This window comes from Denticeps clupeoides, chromosome 3, assembly GCF_900700375.1.
Source record: "Denticeps clupeoides chromosome 3, fDenClu1.1, whole genome shotgun sequence".
NCBI classification, from domain to species: Eukaryota; Metazoa; Chordata; class Actinopteri; order Clupeiformes; family Denticipitidae; genus Denticeps; species Denticeps clupeoides.
Window position 1 is genome coordinate 11,714,644 of NC_041709.1, and position 15,795 is coordinate 11,730,438.

Sequence of the window (15,795 nt, forward strand, 5' to 3'; positions counted from 1 at the left end):
AATGTCATGTATTCAGTTGTCTTCTGTATCGTTTATACAATCCCACGACTTCAACAGTGCCACAGTATAAGTTATAAAATTATACATACTGTAAAACAAGGATGGTACTGTATCAGTGTAAGTCATAATAAAGTAGGCCTATGCAGAATAGTTCACTGCTCAAAAAGGGAAAGTGACCGTTCATGATTTCTACATTTACATTTACAGCATTTATCCAGAGCGACTTACAATCAGTAGTTACAGGGACAGTCCCCCTGGAGCAACTTAGGGTTAAGTGTCTTGCTCAGGGACACAATGATAGTAAGTGGGATTTGACCATGGATCTTCTGGTTCATAGGCGAGTGTGTTACCCACTAGGCTACTAACACCCTTCATTTCTCTTGCCCTGAGAAAAGCAAAAGCTCTCTGTGGTTTATTTCAAATCCCATTACTCGTACTGTATAAGCATGAGCCCAGGTCTCAGAGGCACACGACTCTTCGGTGACTGGCATAAAGTCGGGTCAGGAGGACAGGCAGGTCAACCACAACGGAACCCCGACACGAGGCAACAACAGACAGGGAGGGGTTGTTCGCTGGGGACGCTGGTGCATGAAAGGGGTGTGCTCTGGCTGGGAAAATGCAGGCAGGCATGATGACGAGTACAAATTCTGCTCCAGTGATGCCTGCTGAGGGGGCTGGCTGGCCACAGATCATGACTCACAGGGTGGGGGGGTGAACGGACAGCTGGGGTGGAAGTAGGGTTAAGTATGTGTGCGTGTCCTAGTGATAGGGAAAACCAAAAAGGGTTCTAATAATAATAATATTAAAACATTAAAATAAGAAATATACTCAAAGGGAACAAATTAATAATAACAATATTAACATGTACATTATAATGCTCGTAAGATCTTGAGCTTGAACATAAATGTTTTATTTTTATCACTGGCAAAATATCATATGATAAACAGGTTGGCAGTCCAAAAGAAAATACAATAAAACATGAAGCACACTGGCAAGATAAAGTGGGGTAACACTCGTGCACGCTGATCTTTTTCAGGATGACCTTTCACTGTCTCCGTCCCTGACAACCACCAACAAAAATAGCACCAGACTTACAAGCAGAACCAACAAGGAGCACGTTTATCCTCTTTCTTCCCTTATTTCTGTATTTTTTTCCTGTAAAATGGCTGCTGCTACATTTGTGATGCAAGTAAACTTTTGCCCCAATGTGAATTATGAGTAGAGGAAGCCACAGCAGGGTTGACTATGAAACTTCTCAAAGATTCTGCCTAATGTAACTGGCTTCCACAGTGCCTCCAGAGAAACATGAAAAACACTCCCGTCAAGAGCTATTATGACTGAAATGCCTGTTTTACTGTTATTGTTTGCAGCACAAAAGCCATTCAGCGGGGGTGGTGGGGGATCACATGGCTCCATGGCTCAAAGGCATCTACTTAGTGGCAAGTGCTTCAAACGTGTGACATTTTGGGTAAATCCAGGTCATCTTCTTGCTGCATTGCAGGTGCTCTTGAGCACTTCCCACCTCGCCAATTGGACCGATCCCTCAGAAACTGCATTGTTCCGTGTGGAGGAGCCTTGCCATTGTCGGTGGTTCACAGCAGCCCTCCGCGCAATAGATCTGAGAGTACACCACACGTTCCTTTGGTTATGCCCCACACAGTTATGGCCAACCCACTCACATTTTGCTCCAGTTTCCATTTGTTGCTGCTGTTGGCATTAATTCTTTGCTTTTTAAATGCACCCTTGGGGATCTTTATTTTTATTTTTTTTATCTCGTAAATCTTTCAGCACTGTGTAAACACGGCCACTAAAAAGGAGAAACCAAATAATTCAAAAGAAACATAAAAAATTAAGCTGTTTGCGTAGGCGTCAATGTGAACCTCTCAGGCAGGCACCAGCTGTGTTTGATATATTTTTTGTCTTACTGATGTTGTCTTCACCTTTTTCTGGTCAACAATAGCTGCATGTCCATTAACTCATTAACTTGCTGAATGCATATCTAAAAAAAGAATTCCATGCCCTCCCATGTTGTGGTTTTTCAGAAGATTGAACTAACCATTAAAAATCTAAATTGAAGCACATTACCAAAATGCTATTGGTATGCTCAGTTGGCTTCCCTAGGGTGGGCATTAATCTATGTTATCAATACATTTACCCTTTGTTGCCTAATTCTAATTAGAATAATGTCTGCGGTGTAGGTTTTAAACAATCAGATTTGAAGCGATGAGCATCTGTTGGCAATGTGTGTTTGGGAACAACCTCTATGGTATATGCATGCCCATATGCCACAGTCTGTGGGTCAGATGAGCATGCAAAGTTCACAGACATGGCTGCCTGCCTGCCTCCGGCGATATAACCTCTCCCCCCCACATGCACTTACAGACAGTTTTAACCACAATTTTTGTGCAAAAGGCTCTCCAGTGCAACCATAAACCACAATCCTGTTAAAAAGCAGAACAGAAAATAAAAGCGCTGTAATAGTACATATATGACACTAAGTGGCTTAACATCTTCCACATTTGCCTGGGTTATACTCACCTGGAAATCCGGTTATTCTACATTGTTGTGTGCAGGAAAGTCACCAACCAATCTAGTCAGGGATCGGTGACTGCAGAAATGTCACTTACAGCCAGAGCATGAGACACTCACATTTGTATTTCTGGGCAGCACTGACCTACCTCTTGCTGAAAGCTTTTTGGTGTTGATTATTTTGGCAGCGTATTCTTGGCCTGTGCACAGCTTGACACATCGGCGCACAACTGAGAAAGCCCCCCTAGAGACAGAAAGCGGCAACAGTTAATCTTTATTCTGCACCAGCTCAACACAAGTCAGCGTTAAAGCATTACTGCATGTGGACTATGCACTAGATTTTGGGAATCTTCTATGAACGAAGACACAAAATATCAATATGCAAAATAAGCAGTCAAGGCAACACAAACAAGTTTCTTTTTGCCCAATCCCGGCGCCATGAGACTCTCAGGAACACATGCGTTTAACACTCCATTTATTGAATGCATTAAGACGTGGCAAGATTCTTAATTTCTTCTGTGCTCCAGGGAGCAGTAAGAACAAACATGAAAAGCAACATTTGAGGAATATGGAACACTCAGCGCAACAACATCCAGAAGGGAGACTCTGGGTAAATCCACACAGACAGAGAGTTTCTGGGGCAAGATGGTTCCTGTCCACTTGATCACCTCTTTCTACTGGTGAATGGGAAATGATGTCCTTCATACAAAGTGGCCTCTAGCCCCCAGATTTATACCTGTGGGAGATTATGCAGATTATGATCAAACTGGAAGAATGAAATACGATGACCGTGGAAAAAAATAGAGACTATGCTTCGAGTAAAGTTGCAATTTATCTATATTATGTAAATTTTTCCTCAAAATTTTCCTAGGTTGTAGAGAAGGGGAAAAGATAAATCTTTCAATGATACGCCGTCTTGGACCCATTTTCTTCTGATATTTTCAGAGCAGCTTGCATAACAAAATCTGTAGGGACAACAACATTAAATCCTGACGCACGCTAATTTTAGCGTACCTTGCTGCTGTTACACAATACGCGGTGCTCTCTCACAGCAGAGATCCTCGCATAAACCCAGCGCTCTGTCACCAAGCACGGCTGCCAGTGTCTACTACGCACTGCGCTCTGGCAGAAACTGGAGCCGACCTTGGAAGCCCACATGCACACAGCGACAAGAGGGAGCACATATGTCCCGTTTTGACCCCTCAGGCAAAAGATCAGTCTGAATTTGGCCTTACTGGCCAATAGAAATGCGCCGCTGTGATGGAGGACGTCCCTAACAGAGACCGCTGGCCTGCTCCTGATGAGTTCATAACCCCCGGCATAGATTCATTAACATCAACTGGAGCCATCTGCTTTAATACTTCGGACCGCCGTCAGAGCACTACAGCCAAACGTACGTTTCCTGCTGGGACAGTCTTTAGTAATTTGTCTGTTTGCTGAATGTTCACTTAAATGTTTTCTTAAAAGAGTATTGAAGGGCCTGGCTTTTCATTAGAACGCCACACTGTGAACTGAAAACGTTTGGCCGTAACAATCGTTGGCGTGAAAAGGGCAGAAAGGCTGTCTGCAGCAACGCGTCGGCAAAGCAAATTTATACGATTCTGAGCCAGGCCAGACATGATTTACTCCGCCCATCAGGCAATGGAAACTGGGGCCTGGTGAAAGCCATCCAGCCATGGCAGACAAATGCATATTGAGATTTGCATTGCAGCCCAGACAGCGTGTGGTCCAAACCGCGCACACAAACCAAACACCAGACGCTCGAAAGGCGATGAAAACCTGCATGGCGGCCTGGCAACGGTTCCATTCATAAAGCTACAACTCCAGTTCCAAAAAAAAAGATTGAATGCTGTGCATAATGTTATAATCTGCAAATCTCATAGCCCCCTTTTTGTTCTCAGTAGAAAACATATTCAATGTTGAAAGTGAGCCAATTTACTATGTCATGTAAAATATTGCCTCATTTTGAATTTGAAGGAAGCACACGTCTTTAAAGAGTTGGGATGGGATGAGTGGTACTTTAAAGATACAGCTTGAGGAATGTATTGCAGCCAAGTAGGCTGAATGACATCATGGGGACTGAAAAAGGAGCATTTTAGAGAACCAAAGTCTCTCAGGCAGAGGAATTTACAGTACATAATATCATCAAAACATTCTGGGAATCTGGTGCATTAACTCTGATTGGGTACAGGAACCCTTCCACTTCTCATCTTATCGGAGGCAGTGGTGGCCTAGTAGTTAAAGCGACGGGAAGCAGCCCCGTAATCAGAAGGTTGCCGGTTTGAATCCCGATCCGCCACGGGGCCACTGAGGTGCCACTGAGGTGCCACTGAACAAAGCACCGTCCCCACACACTGCTCCCTGGGCGCCTGCCATGGCTGCCCACTGCTCACCAAGGGTGATGGTTAAAAGCAGAGGACACATTTCATAGTGTCACCGTGTGCTGTGCTGCAGTGTTTCACAATCACTTTTACTTTTTCATCTGAATCTGCGCCAAAGAGGAAGAAAAAGAAATTGGAATTTCTTTTTGGAGCCCATGGATGCTGAAGGGTGGCACCTGGCTTGTAGTCAGTCTGCATTGGTGACCATATAGGGGTGTATCCATATTTTTTTTTTTTTATCAGCGAAGGGCTTGACAACATGGCTTTGTAGCAGAAGAGTCCTGGCACTGGATCAGCTTTCTGGAGGCCATCCCAGCAACTGGTCTCCTCAGTGAACATGGCCATTTGCAAACATTTCTGAGATATGTTGCCGCCATCAACATGGTCTCGTTCTTTTTCCTACACTGGTACATTGCCACAGTTTAAACATATGATGTGTTTTCTATATTTTATTGTTGATACACTCCTGGTTTAAGTCAAGTCAAGTCAAGTCAGCTTTATTGTCAATTCTGCCACATGTACAGGACATGCAGAGAATTGAAATTATGTTACTCTCTGACCCATACAAGTAACATTAAATACAAAAACAGTAACAGTAACATTGAATACAAAGTATAAATACAATTTAAAAGAAAAACACAATATACAATTGTAAAAACACCATATACAAATAAGGGCACATGGTGGAGAGTGCAAAACCAAGAGAGTGCAAAACCAATAGTGCAACAGAGGTAAGTTTAAAGTGACGAAGTGACAAGTGAGGTAGTTGGCAGACCAGAGCTGCACAGAGTGACTGGTGCATGGTCAGTTTGTGTGTGTTAGGGATGTGTTAAGAGATTTGGTAAATGCTGCATTCTGTTTCATTGACTTTTTACACAGCATCCACCCTTTTTTGTTTGGAACTGAGAGTGTACTTGCTGAACTTCATTAAGAACGACAAACCATCCAGTTCATAAGTTCATTCTTATCTCCCAAAACAGCCGGGCCACAATCATAACAGCAGCATATTTTAAAATGACTGTCCTTCTGGTCCACTGGGGAACTCACTATTCATTATCATCTGTAGCAGACATCTTATAACAAAAAGCCGGAGAGAAGCGTAGCGGTGTGGCCGGCAACCTGTAGCTCCTCAGTAAAATACAACTAAATGCATAAAGTTACAGGTCTATCAGTGGTAGGACTAAATATTGGCTTTAGAAATACATATTCATTCAAATAAACAGATTGTGCAGCCTGGCATCAGTCTCTAAATTAAATGTCCTGATGTCACCACAAGCTACTTCAGGGTTACAGGAAACCTTGTTGTTGCTGGTGTTGTTGTTACCGGCGGTTACGACCAGAAAAAAAATAAGAAAAGAAAGAAAGACTGAAGGAAAGAAAAACTCAAAATTATTCATTTCCACGCTCGAGGCGAGTTCGTGGATTCTTTTATTCGCGGATCGGCTAATTTGTCGGTAATATTCCTGCACTCTCAAGCGTTTCTCCCAACACGTCCCCTCCATCCATCCATCCATCCGCCCACAAAAAGGTTGACATCGTCCTCCATCCCGCGCGCGCATGTGCGGCGACGGGAGCGAGCGCAAAGTGAGCCGCGCTTCTTTTTTGCGCTAACTAGTTGTCAATCAAGTAATATTATTATTATTAGTATCATTATTATTATTTTCCTTGTTAATCGGCGTGTCGGTTCTGCAGCAGCACGGGGAGGAAACGGGGAAACGCAATAGCCACAGCCGCGCGCAGCGGGGGCGCGAAAATAAGCGTCTAACGTCAGGCGGCAGGCATGCCCCCCTCCCTCCGCAACGCACCCGTTTTACAGACAGCGGACAGCCGCCCAAAATGTCACGGAGCAGCCCGCAGCTTCACCTCCCGCCGCCGGGGCGGAGGCGTGGAGACGGGAGCGCGCCGGAGCGCAACTACTCCGCGAAACTCGCCTCCTGGCGACTCCGCGTCTCCCTTCTAGTATGTTCGACGTGTAAAAGGTGAAACAAAACAAGCAAACAAACAAAACAAAACAGCCCCGGAAAAAGGAAAGACGAGAAACGGCGTGTCTCCGACAGACGGGGTGCAACGCGCGCTTACTTTCCGAGCTCTTCGTACAGCTGGTACTCGTCGGTGAAACGTGTACAGGTTGTCGTGGCCATGGCTCCGCAGACGTCCCGGACGTGCTCCTGCACCTCGCTGCGCTCTGCTTTCTGCCGCGGGCGCGGAGGTGCGAACGCCACCAGGGTGCGAGGGAGCTTTGCTGACGCGCAGCCTTCTCCGCCTGCCCAGCTCCTCTCCGAATGTCGCGCGCTGCGCGCCCTCGGCCCGCAGGTGGCGCGCGCGCGCGCGCGCCCGAGAGGAACATGGCGCTCCTGTTACAATATTTATCGATAGCAGAAGTGAATGCAGTGAATGCATGAGCTAACCTTATGTTGGGGGGGGCTACGTCACCATAATGACGACAACAACAACAACGTTTATTTCTCATATAGCCCAAAATCACATACAGTGTGTCTCAATGGGCTTTGACAGGCCCTACAGGTGGCACCAACCACACTTCACCTTTCTGCGCACAAGGAAAATCTCCACACACAAAAAAACTCTAGGAGAGAGAAAAAGAAAGGAAGAAAGTGGTAGTAGCCTAGTGGGTAACACACTCGCCTGTGAACCAGAAGACCCGGGTTCAAATCCTGCTTACTACCATTGTGTCCCTGAGCAAGACACTTAACCCAAAGTTGCTCCAGGGAGACTGTCCCTGTAACTACTGACTGCAAGTCGCTCTGGATAAGGGCGTCTGATAAATGCTGTAAATGTAAAGTGATTGGGAAGGAGTGATACAGAGAGGGACCCCCTTCCAGGGTAGAGTGAGCCTGCAAGTGGTGTCAGTGCAGGCTTGGTGATTGTCCAATAAGTACAGTGTACAGTACAATGTAGTACAGTGTCATGGTGTACAATTTGTGTCCATTATGATGCTACTGGTCAATTTTAAAATAGTGGTACGGTTGAATGCATCAAACCAAATGGTTCATTATAGTTGGGAGGAGATTTTCAGTTAACTGGCAAATTTAATCCTCATCCTGATCTTGTAATAACTGTCAGTACCACTGAGAACGAGCCTCTGGAGAAGAGTGGCTCTCCATTCCATCTGTCCAAAAAATCCACATGCATTACTTTTTTTTAAAAAGTTGTTATCTGTTTTGTATATTCCACCTTGGTCCAGGAAGACGTTCATCTCACTGTGTGCACACAGTGTATGGCTGATATGAGGGTGGTAGTGGGTTAGACACTCGCCTATGAACCAGAAGACCCAGGTTCGAATCCCACTTACTACCATTGTGTCCCTGAGCAAGACACTTAACCCTAAATTGCTCCAGGGGGGGACTGTCCCTGTAACTACTGATTGTAAGTCGCTCTTGATAAGGGCATCTGATAAATGCTGTAAATGTAAATATGCCACTTTTTTAGTACAGTTTTTTTATATTGTGGTTACAGAACATGTTCACTGTACTGTTGAAATTGCAGGTTTTTGTGATGTAAAATGAGACCAAGGTAAAGCTTTTAATAAGAAATATAGCCCTCACAATTCATTTCATTCATGCACTTATAGAGCACAATTTTAAAAGTGAAAGTGAAGTGGATTTGGAGAAGGCTTATGACCGTGTTCTCAGGGGCACTCTATGGGGGGCACTCCAGGAGTATGGCGTGGATGGCTAAGGGCCATTCAGTCCCTGTACCAGAGGAGTGTAAGTTTGGTCCGCATACCCAGCAGTAAGTCGGACCTGTTCAGGGTGAGGATTGGACTTCGCCAGGGCTGCCCTTTGTCACCGGTTCTGTTCATAACCTATATGGACAGATTTTCTAGGCGCAGCTGTGGTGTGGTGGGTGTACAGTTTGGTGGCAGGAGAATCTCGTCTCTGCTTTTTGCAGATGATGTGGTCCTCTTAACTTCATCAGGCTCTGACCTTCAGCTCTTGCTGGGTAGGTTCGCAGCCGAGTGTGAAGCGGCTGGGATGAGGATCAGCACCATCCAAGACCATGGTTCTCGACCGGAAAAGGATGGCTTGCCAACTCCGGGTCGGGAGAGATGTCCTGCCTCAAGTGGAGGAGTTTAAGTATCTCGGGGTTTTGTTCACGAGTGAGGGAAAAAGGGAGCAGGAGATCAACAGGCGGATTGGAGCAGCGTCTGCAGTGATGCGGACGCTGAACTGATCTGTCGTGGTGAAGAGGGAGCTGAGTCGATCTACATCCCAATCCTCACCTATGGTCATGAGTTTTGGGTAATGACCGAAAGAACGAGATTGCAGATACAAGCAGCCGAAATGAGTTTCCTCCATAGGGTGGCTGGGTGCAGCCTTAGGAATAGGGTGAGGAGCTCGAACATATGGGAGGGACTCAGTGAACCATTGCTCCTCCACATCGTGAGAAGACATTTGAGGTGGTTCGGGTATCTGGTCAGGATGCCTCCTGGTCGCCTCCCTGGGGAGGTGTTTCAGGCATGTCCTGCCATCAGGAGGCCCCCGGGTCGACCCAGGACACGCTGGAGAATTATCTCCAGTCTGGTCTGGGAATGCCTTGGGGTCCTGCCGGAGGAGCTGGTGGAGGTGGCTGGGGAGAGGGCTGTCTGGGATTCCCTACTTGGGATGCTGCCCCCGAAACCCTGACCCGGATAAGTGGAGGAAGACGACTACGAAAGTGAAGTGATAATCATTGTGAAACACTGCAGCACAGCACACAGTGACACAACAAAATGTGTCCTCCGCTTTTAACCATCACCATTGAGAATCAGTGGGCAGCCATGACTGTCGCACAGGGAGCAGTGTGTGGGGACGGTACTTTGCTCAGTGGCGGCTTCGGATTGGAACAGTCAACTTTCTGATTACGCTTCCTTACCCGCTAGGCCACCACTACCCCTAACCTAAGTCAACCACAATGCTGTAGAGGTAATAACACAAGCAAACATGACATAAGTTAAGAGGACAGAACAATAAGATCAATAAACAGTGACAACCTGAGCAAAACACCAATTTATACAGATGTGTTTTAAATAGAGGTGGTCATAGATTAATTTTCTTAATCTAGATTAATCTCACTGTAATCTTGGATTTAATCTAGATTAATCTAGAGTAAACAAAATTAATCTAGATTAAAACGGCTCATTTGAATTCTTCCGAAGGCATTCAGAATATGTGTGCTACCCAAATAATGACTAAAAGTAAGTCTTTGAGAACAGGTTTCTCAAGCCAGGTGGCGCAATAGACCAGGGGCTCATCTCCTGTTTCCAAAATGCATCACAAACTGCTTGAGAAAGCTGTTCTACTATGATAATTGGTGATGAAAATAAATGATGTTCAATAAGATGTACTTGTGTTTACCAACTGTTTATTCAGTTAAATAGCTGCATCCATGTTACCACGTCACGTTTGATGTGGTAATTTCACAGTTCGAAGACTCGTTCTCGCCCCCTACAGTGCAATTCGGCTAGGTATACATCCACGCTAAAATATCAAGGTGAAAGTCATCATAGTGTAGCGGTTCTTCTTCTGCGTTGTGTAACTTTTTGATTTCGTTTCTTGAACCACAAATGATGAGCTGACACCCAAGAGATTTTCTGTGCAAAGTATATTCTGTACAAAAAGCAAGGTCGCGTCAGAACATCGCGTCTTTCTGCACCTCTCTCTCTCACAACTCACGCCATGTGTCCAAGAGAACTGAACATTAACATAAAGCATTCACAATTTACAATACTGCATTCCTGTACAAAAAGCAAGGTCGCGTCAGAACATCGCGTCACACATCGCGTCTTTCTGCACCTCTCTCTACAATATACAGTATTAAAAGAACATAAAAAAAATTCACAAAATAACACAAATGCAAAATATTCCAAATATGTACATAAATTAAAATGAAAGATATAACTTTTTGCACACAAACCCCACGCACCTCTCACAGCTCACGCCATGTGTCCAAGAGACCTGAACCGGGTCTCAAAAACAAAATAAAAGTCTTTAGGAAATAAGAAAATAAAAGACACAAGAAAGAAGAAATATACTTATAAATCTAGTGTAACCATTTAACTCCGGCACAATAGCTTGCGTAGAATAGACCCAGCTCCCAACCCAACTTTGTGAATAGATTAACAGCGAATTTTTTTTTATCGCCTGATAAGAGTCTCACGTTAACGCAGCACGTTAACGCCGATAACCGCCCACCACTAGTTTTAAGCAACATTTAAAAAAAAAAACTGGCACCGTAAGATTGAGTTTTTACGTAATTACAACTTACTACTACTACTACAAAAAGCTGCCATTTTAACAGAGCTGTGTATACTTTTCTTTTATATCCACTCTGTTTACATAAGCTGCCGTCTTTTCTTGCATTTCTACTCTCCTGTTGGTGTTTAGCAAGCTCCTTAAGTGTATGGACTTAATAAAATACATGGTTTATGCTTGTATTTTCATACAATTAATGACAAATAAAGATGAGCCTAAATATTACTGCAAATTTTATTGAATTTAGACAAACATAAACAAATTAGTAAAATGATTTTTTTGATACAAGAGACCAAAAAGATTTGGGACAAAATAATTTTAAAAGGCAACAAGTTCTTGTGTGTGTTCTGTAGTTAACATACATGACATTTGGTAGGTTTTATTCGCTATAAATTACATATACCTTCACAGTAAAAAAAAAAAAAAAAAAAGAAAGAAGGGGGGGGGTTTAAAAAAAAAAAAAAAAAAAACACACACAACCCCTGACACATCATTACATAAAGCTGGGCCATGTGTAGAATAAAAATTCTGCTCCTACACTTAACAGTGAACGAGACTTGCACGTTAACTTAACATACTTTTTCCTGTTAAACGTTCTATGTATCCATGCAACCTGTCTCCTCGCGATAATGTAATAATGTACTGCACTAAAAAGCTAACCAGCACTCAGTAAGGATGCATCATCAGTTATTTCTTGTGACTGTCCTTTGCAGTCTCTGCCACTGAGGTATTCACTGTTCACCAGCAACGCATTTCTTAGAATTGAACAGCACTGGGTGGGATGTCAAACATGGAGGGATCAAACTGCTGTCCTTTAAATGGGGAGCCTTCAGCTTCCCAGCCTTTTTTCAGCATCTCGTGAACTTTCTGAAACAGAGAAAGCCATGGACATATAAGTCAAGTTGGGCAAGCCATTTGATCACATGGAGTTTCCCCCAACTATATTAATAAAAAAGAAATGCATTTGTTAAAAAAAATCTTATTAGCACCATTTTGTAGTTCCTTAATTCCTTATAGCATACATATTATGTAAATTATGTAAATTATGTATTTAAGTAATTATGTATTATTTAAAATGTTTTACTATTTTAATCTACTATTTTCTCTTTATCTACTAACACTCTTTTTCATTGAAAAAACCCAGGGTGGGTTTTATCTCCTGCTCTTACCATCTCGTGGCTCTGTGGCTTGCCCTGTAGTTTCTGGTGGTAATCAAATGTGAGGCGGTCTAACACTGCATGCTCCTCCTCATCCACTGTTGCCATGGACCGTTCACGGTTGATCTGGTTCACATCTATTTCCGTCTCTCCTTTAAGCACTGCACTCCACCACACCTCACCACACTTACTAAGAGAAAGCTGCACAGACAAGGATAGGAAACTACAATTTAAGATTAATTCTCTAATGTTAAAGCATTATCTCCTTTGTCAGAATAAGCAACGTTACTTTTTATTAAATTGTGTAATTTTTGTTTGTATTAATGAAGAGTGCATGATAGAGGCACAGTAGTATAAATCTGATCTCACCAAAATACATTGCCCTGGCTCCAGGCTCCATAAAGAGTTCTCTGTGTTAATCTTGTGAGTGAACTCTCCCTGCATGAGAACAGTCTCTGATGCGCCATCCCTCACAGCCACCCGCAGACTGCCTGTTTGAATGCTCACAGAAACCTGTTGGCAAATAGCTCATTATTACGGGATTTTTAGCAAATTAATGCTTTTGTCTAGAAATTAATATTACCTGTCTGCCCTTAACAATGTTTGGCTCAACATGAACACGAACTTCCACATCTGTGTAGTCCTGGGACCAGGTGTAATTCTCTCTGATGGCACCATTGTAGCTGTCTGGGTTCAGCTGAAAATCCACTTGCCCTCTAAAATTGGACAATTTTGAAAAAATTGAAAAATAAAAAAATATATATATTACTAATGAATGTCACATCACAATCACGCACTCTTTCTCTGCTGCCACTCCTGAACTCGAGGAGGCGGCAGGCGGGTCACGGTCTACAGTTCCGGCGGTAGAGCTGCACGCTGCACCCGCCGGGTCGGGGCCGGACGCTCCACTTTCTCCACTCTCAGCAGGCTCCGTGTGAAGCTCCAGCTCCTGCACAGCGGGTGGAGCAGCGCTGGCCTCCTCGCTGCGCTGGAGTTCCCGCTCTCGGTCCTGGGCTGCTACCCTCTCAAATAGTTTGAAAGTCTGTAGGTAAGAAAGAAATCATGAAATTAAATCACTTAAAACTATCCGCTCAAACTTCCTTTACTATTTTAGAGCACACAATATAATGAAATAGTTTGTGGATGTCTTAAAAACTTAAAGATCAAATCTAACAACTTTTCTAGTAAGACATTTCCGTATCCACACTCACAATATTTTTCTATCCCACCGTAATAAATAGTTCACTCAATTAAACACTTGTGACTTGTGAATAATAGTTGCGATAATTGTGAATAGTTGCGAATAGTTGCGAATAATAGTTACTGTGGTGGTAGTAGCCTAGTGGTTAACACACTCACCTATGAACCAGAAGACCCAGGTTCAAACCCCACTTACTACCATTGTGTCCCTGAGCGAGACACTTATACAGTCTCCAGGGGGGGACTGTCCCTGTAACTACTGATTGTAAGTCGCTCTGATAAATGTAAATAATAGAACATTTTAGCCTAAAGACCAAAATGCGTTATGGTGACATTTTCCATAAAAGCGCCGGCATTGTGTGAATGCTGGATCGGCGTATACGATGGAATTCAGTTGAAACTGTGCGGGGACTTTACTCTTCACTTACTTTGAGCACCATTTTCTCTGCCACGCCTGGAGGAAACCCCATACGGTCATTAGGCCCGGACAGCATGCGGTAGAAGTCCGTTTTTCGGTACAGGAAGCCAAAGTAAATCTGTAGGAAATTCTGTACGTTTCCGACATGCTGCAGGATGCCAAGCAGCGCGTTGTCGTACATCTCGGTCATCTCCAGCGGGGACGACATCGTGCAAGAGGAAAGGTGTTACACTGAAAGAAAAGAAAACCAAGGCGGCGTTTTATCAACACATTTAACCTTTGATATGCAGTTGCTAACTCCTTTCACCCTGTTGTTTTCGTTCTAAAGCTTCCGTGCCCCCCGTGTCACAGTTTACAGGGACCGGAGGGAAACAGTCCTATTATTCATTGGTTCCTGCTGGTATCGCAACTATTTTTGAAGGCACACAAACATTTATATTTGTGTAAATATAACATAATTATTCTACATTGTGGAACTATTGAACTGTTGATTTCATCAAATTATGGTATGTTTTGTAGCAAATACGTCTAGAAGACTTTTACGTATCAGTAGCGATCTCGCCCACGTGACGTCTGTCAAAATGGCAGCGTCCTTGACAAGTCGCTTTACCTTGCTTTCGGTGAGAAACGTCTTCTATTTCCTGCGCGGCACTTCTCTTTTATCTGCTCTCTTGTGAATGTCCGGCGCTTTCTGCTGTTTTACCTCATCGGATTTCTTTTTTCACAGGCGGTGTTTGGTAGGTTGAATAGTGGGTGTCCTGGGACGCGAGCCATTCATTCCACTGCGACATGTTACAAGGTATTCATGCAGGAATATTCAATCTCCGGCCCGGCGTGGATATAATTCGTTGTTCGCTTAACCGCTGAAATTAGAAGGGATGGGCCAGATACATTTACAGCATTTATCAGATGGCCTTATCCACAGACGTCTTACAATCAGTAGTTACAGGGACAGTCCCCCTGGAGCTCAGGGTTAAGGGACACAGCGGTAGTAAGCGGGGTTTAAATCTGTGACTTTGTGGAACTTTCGGTTTACGGGCAAGTTCCCAGACCACTATGCTACTGCCATCCTGCCAAGCACAGTATAAACACAGTAACTGTTATCCAGTTATTTCTTTAGGATGGCCACCAAGTTAAAGAGCATGGAGAAGAGGCTGTTAAACGACTGGAGGCTGATTGTGTTCTTTAATCTAGAACCGCGCAGCGCGTATTCGAGTGGGCAAAGGGGACCGTCCTTTGACCTATGAAGAGGCTCTCCACCCTCATCATATTGCCCATCGTAAAGGCTGGCTGTCTCAGCATACAAGTGAGATTAACCCTTTAAGTGCAAAAGTGTTGCTGCTTTGAGTAAAGTAATAAAGAACTGAGATGTATTTTTCATACCGCAGGTAACCTCAAAGGGGAGGGTGGTGCAGCAGAGAGGGCGGTGGAAGATTCCTTCATTCGCCGTTTCATATTTGGCACGTTCCATGGCTGTCTTGCCAATCAGTTGGTCATCAAACGACGGGGGAATGTACTGGTGATCTGTGCCCTTATGCTTCAGAAGCTGGCCCCTCAGAAATTCTACTTCCTCATTGGCTACACGGAGACCCTACTCTCACACTTCTACAAATGCCCAGTCAAGATGGAGATCCAGACCCTGGGGGAGAAAGTTGTGTATAAATACCTCTGAAAAAGTGTTCAGATTGGAATGGACTGGGAGTAGGAGACGTGTGTCCATGACATATGTCTGATTTTTTTCCTTTGTTTTGTTTAGCTTGTCCTATTTTCAGTAAATTTGATGCAAAAGAGAATGGAGGTTATATTATCCTGAAGGTAACTAAATTACAGATGGTCAAATTTGCACAGTCTTATTGAAG

The 15,795-nt window shown here is 44.0% G+C and overlaps 3 protein-coding genes across 37 annotated transcripts in view; 1 reads left to right on the top strand and 2 right to left on the bottom strand.

Annotated features, from left to right (window-relative positions):
- camk2b2 (calcium/calmodulin-dependent protein kinase (CaM kinase) II beta 2) overlaps positions 1-7,209 on the bottom strand; it is a 40,365-nt gene extending 33,156 nt beyond the window's left edge. For all 35 annotated transcript variants that reach the window (XM_028971607.1, XM_028971592.1, XM_028971610.1 and 32 more), the window contains exons 1-2: positions 6,990-7,209; positions 2,679-2,773 (exon numbers count right to left, since the gene is read on the bottom strand). In XM_028971607.1, coding sequence (XP_028827440.1) covers positions 2,679-2,773; positions 6,990-7,051 — 157 coding nt within the window. In that variant the 5' untranslated portion in view covers positions 7,052-7,209. The remainder of the gene's footprint in view (positions 1-2,678; positions 2,774-6,989) is intronic.
- A 4,174-nt stretch (positions 7,210-11,383) lies between these two features.
- On the bottom strand, positions 11,384-14,288 carry nudcd3 (NudC domain containing 3). Its single transcript, XM_028971614.1, has 6 exons — positions 13,947-14,288; positions 13,116-13,360; positions 12,902-13,034; positions 12,688-12,831; positions 12,331-12,519; positions 11,384-12,028 (listed from the first exon to the last, which is right to left on the bottom strand). The coding sequence occupies exons 1-6, from the start codon at positions 14,142-14,144 to the stop codon at positions 11,918-11,920; spliced, it is 1,020 nt and encodes a 339-aa protein (XP_028827447.1). The 5' UTR covers positions 14,145-14,288; the 3' UTR covers positions 11,384-11,917.
- Positions 14,289-14,507: 219 nt separating this feature from the next.
- Positions 14,508-15,779, top strand: mrps24 (mitochondrial ribosomal protein S24). Its single transcript, XM_028971615.1, has 4 exons — positions 14,508-14,556; positions 14,664-14,735; positions 15,131-15,242; positions 15,325-15,779. Exons 1-4 carry the CDS (start codon positions 14,518-14,520, stop codon positions 15,606-15,608), a joined length of 507 nt encoding a protein of 168 aa, XP_028827448.1. The 5' UTR covers positions 14,508-14,517; the 3' UTR covers positions 15,609-15,779.
- The last annotated feature ends 16 nt before the right edge of the window (positions 15,780-15,795 follow it).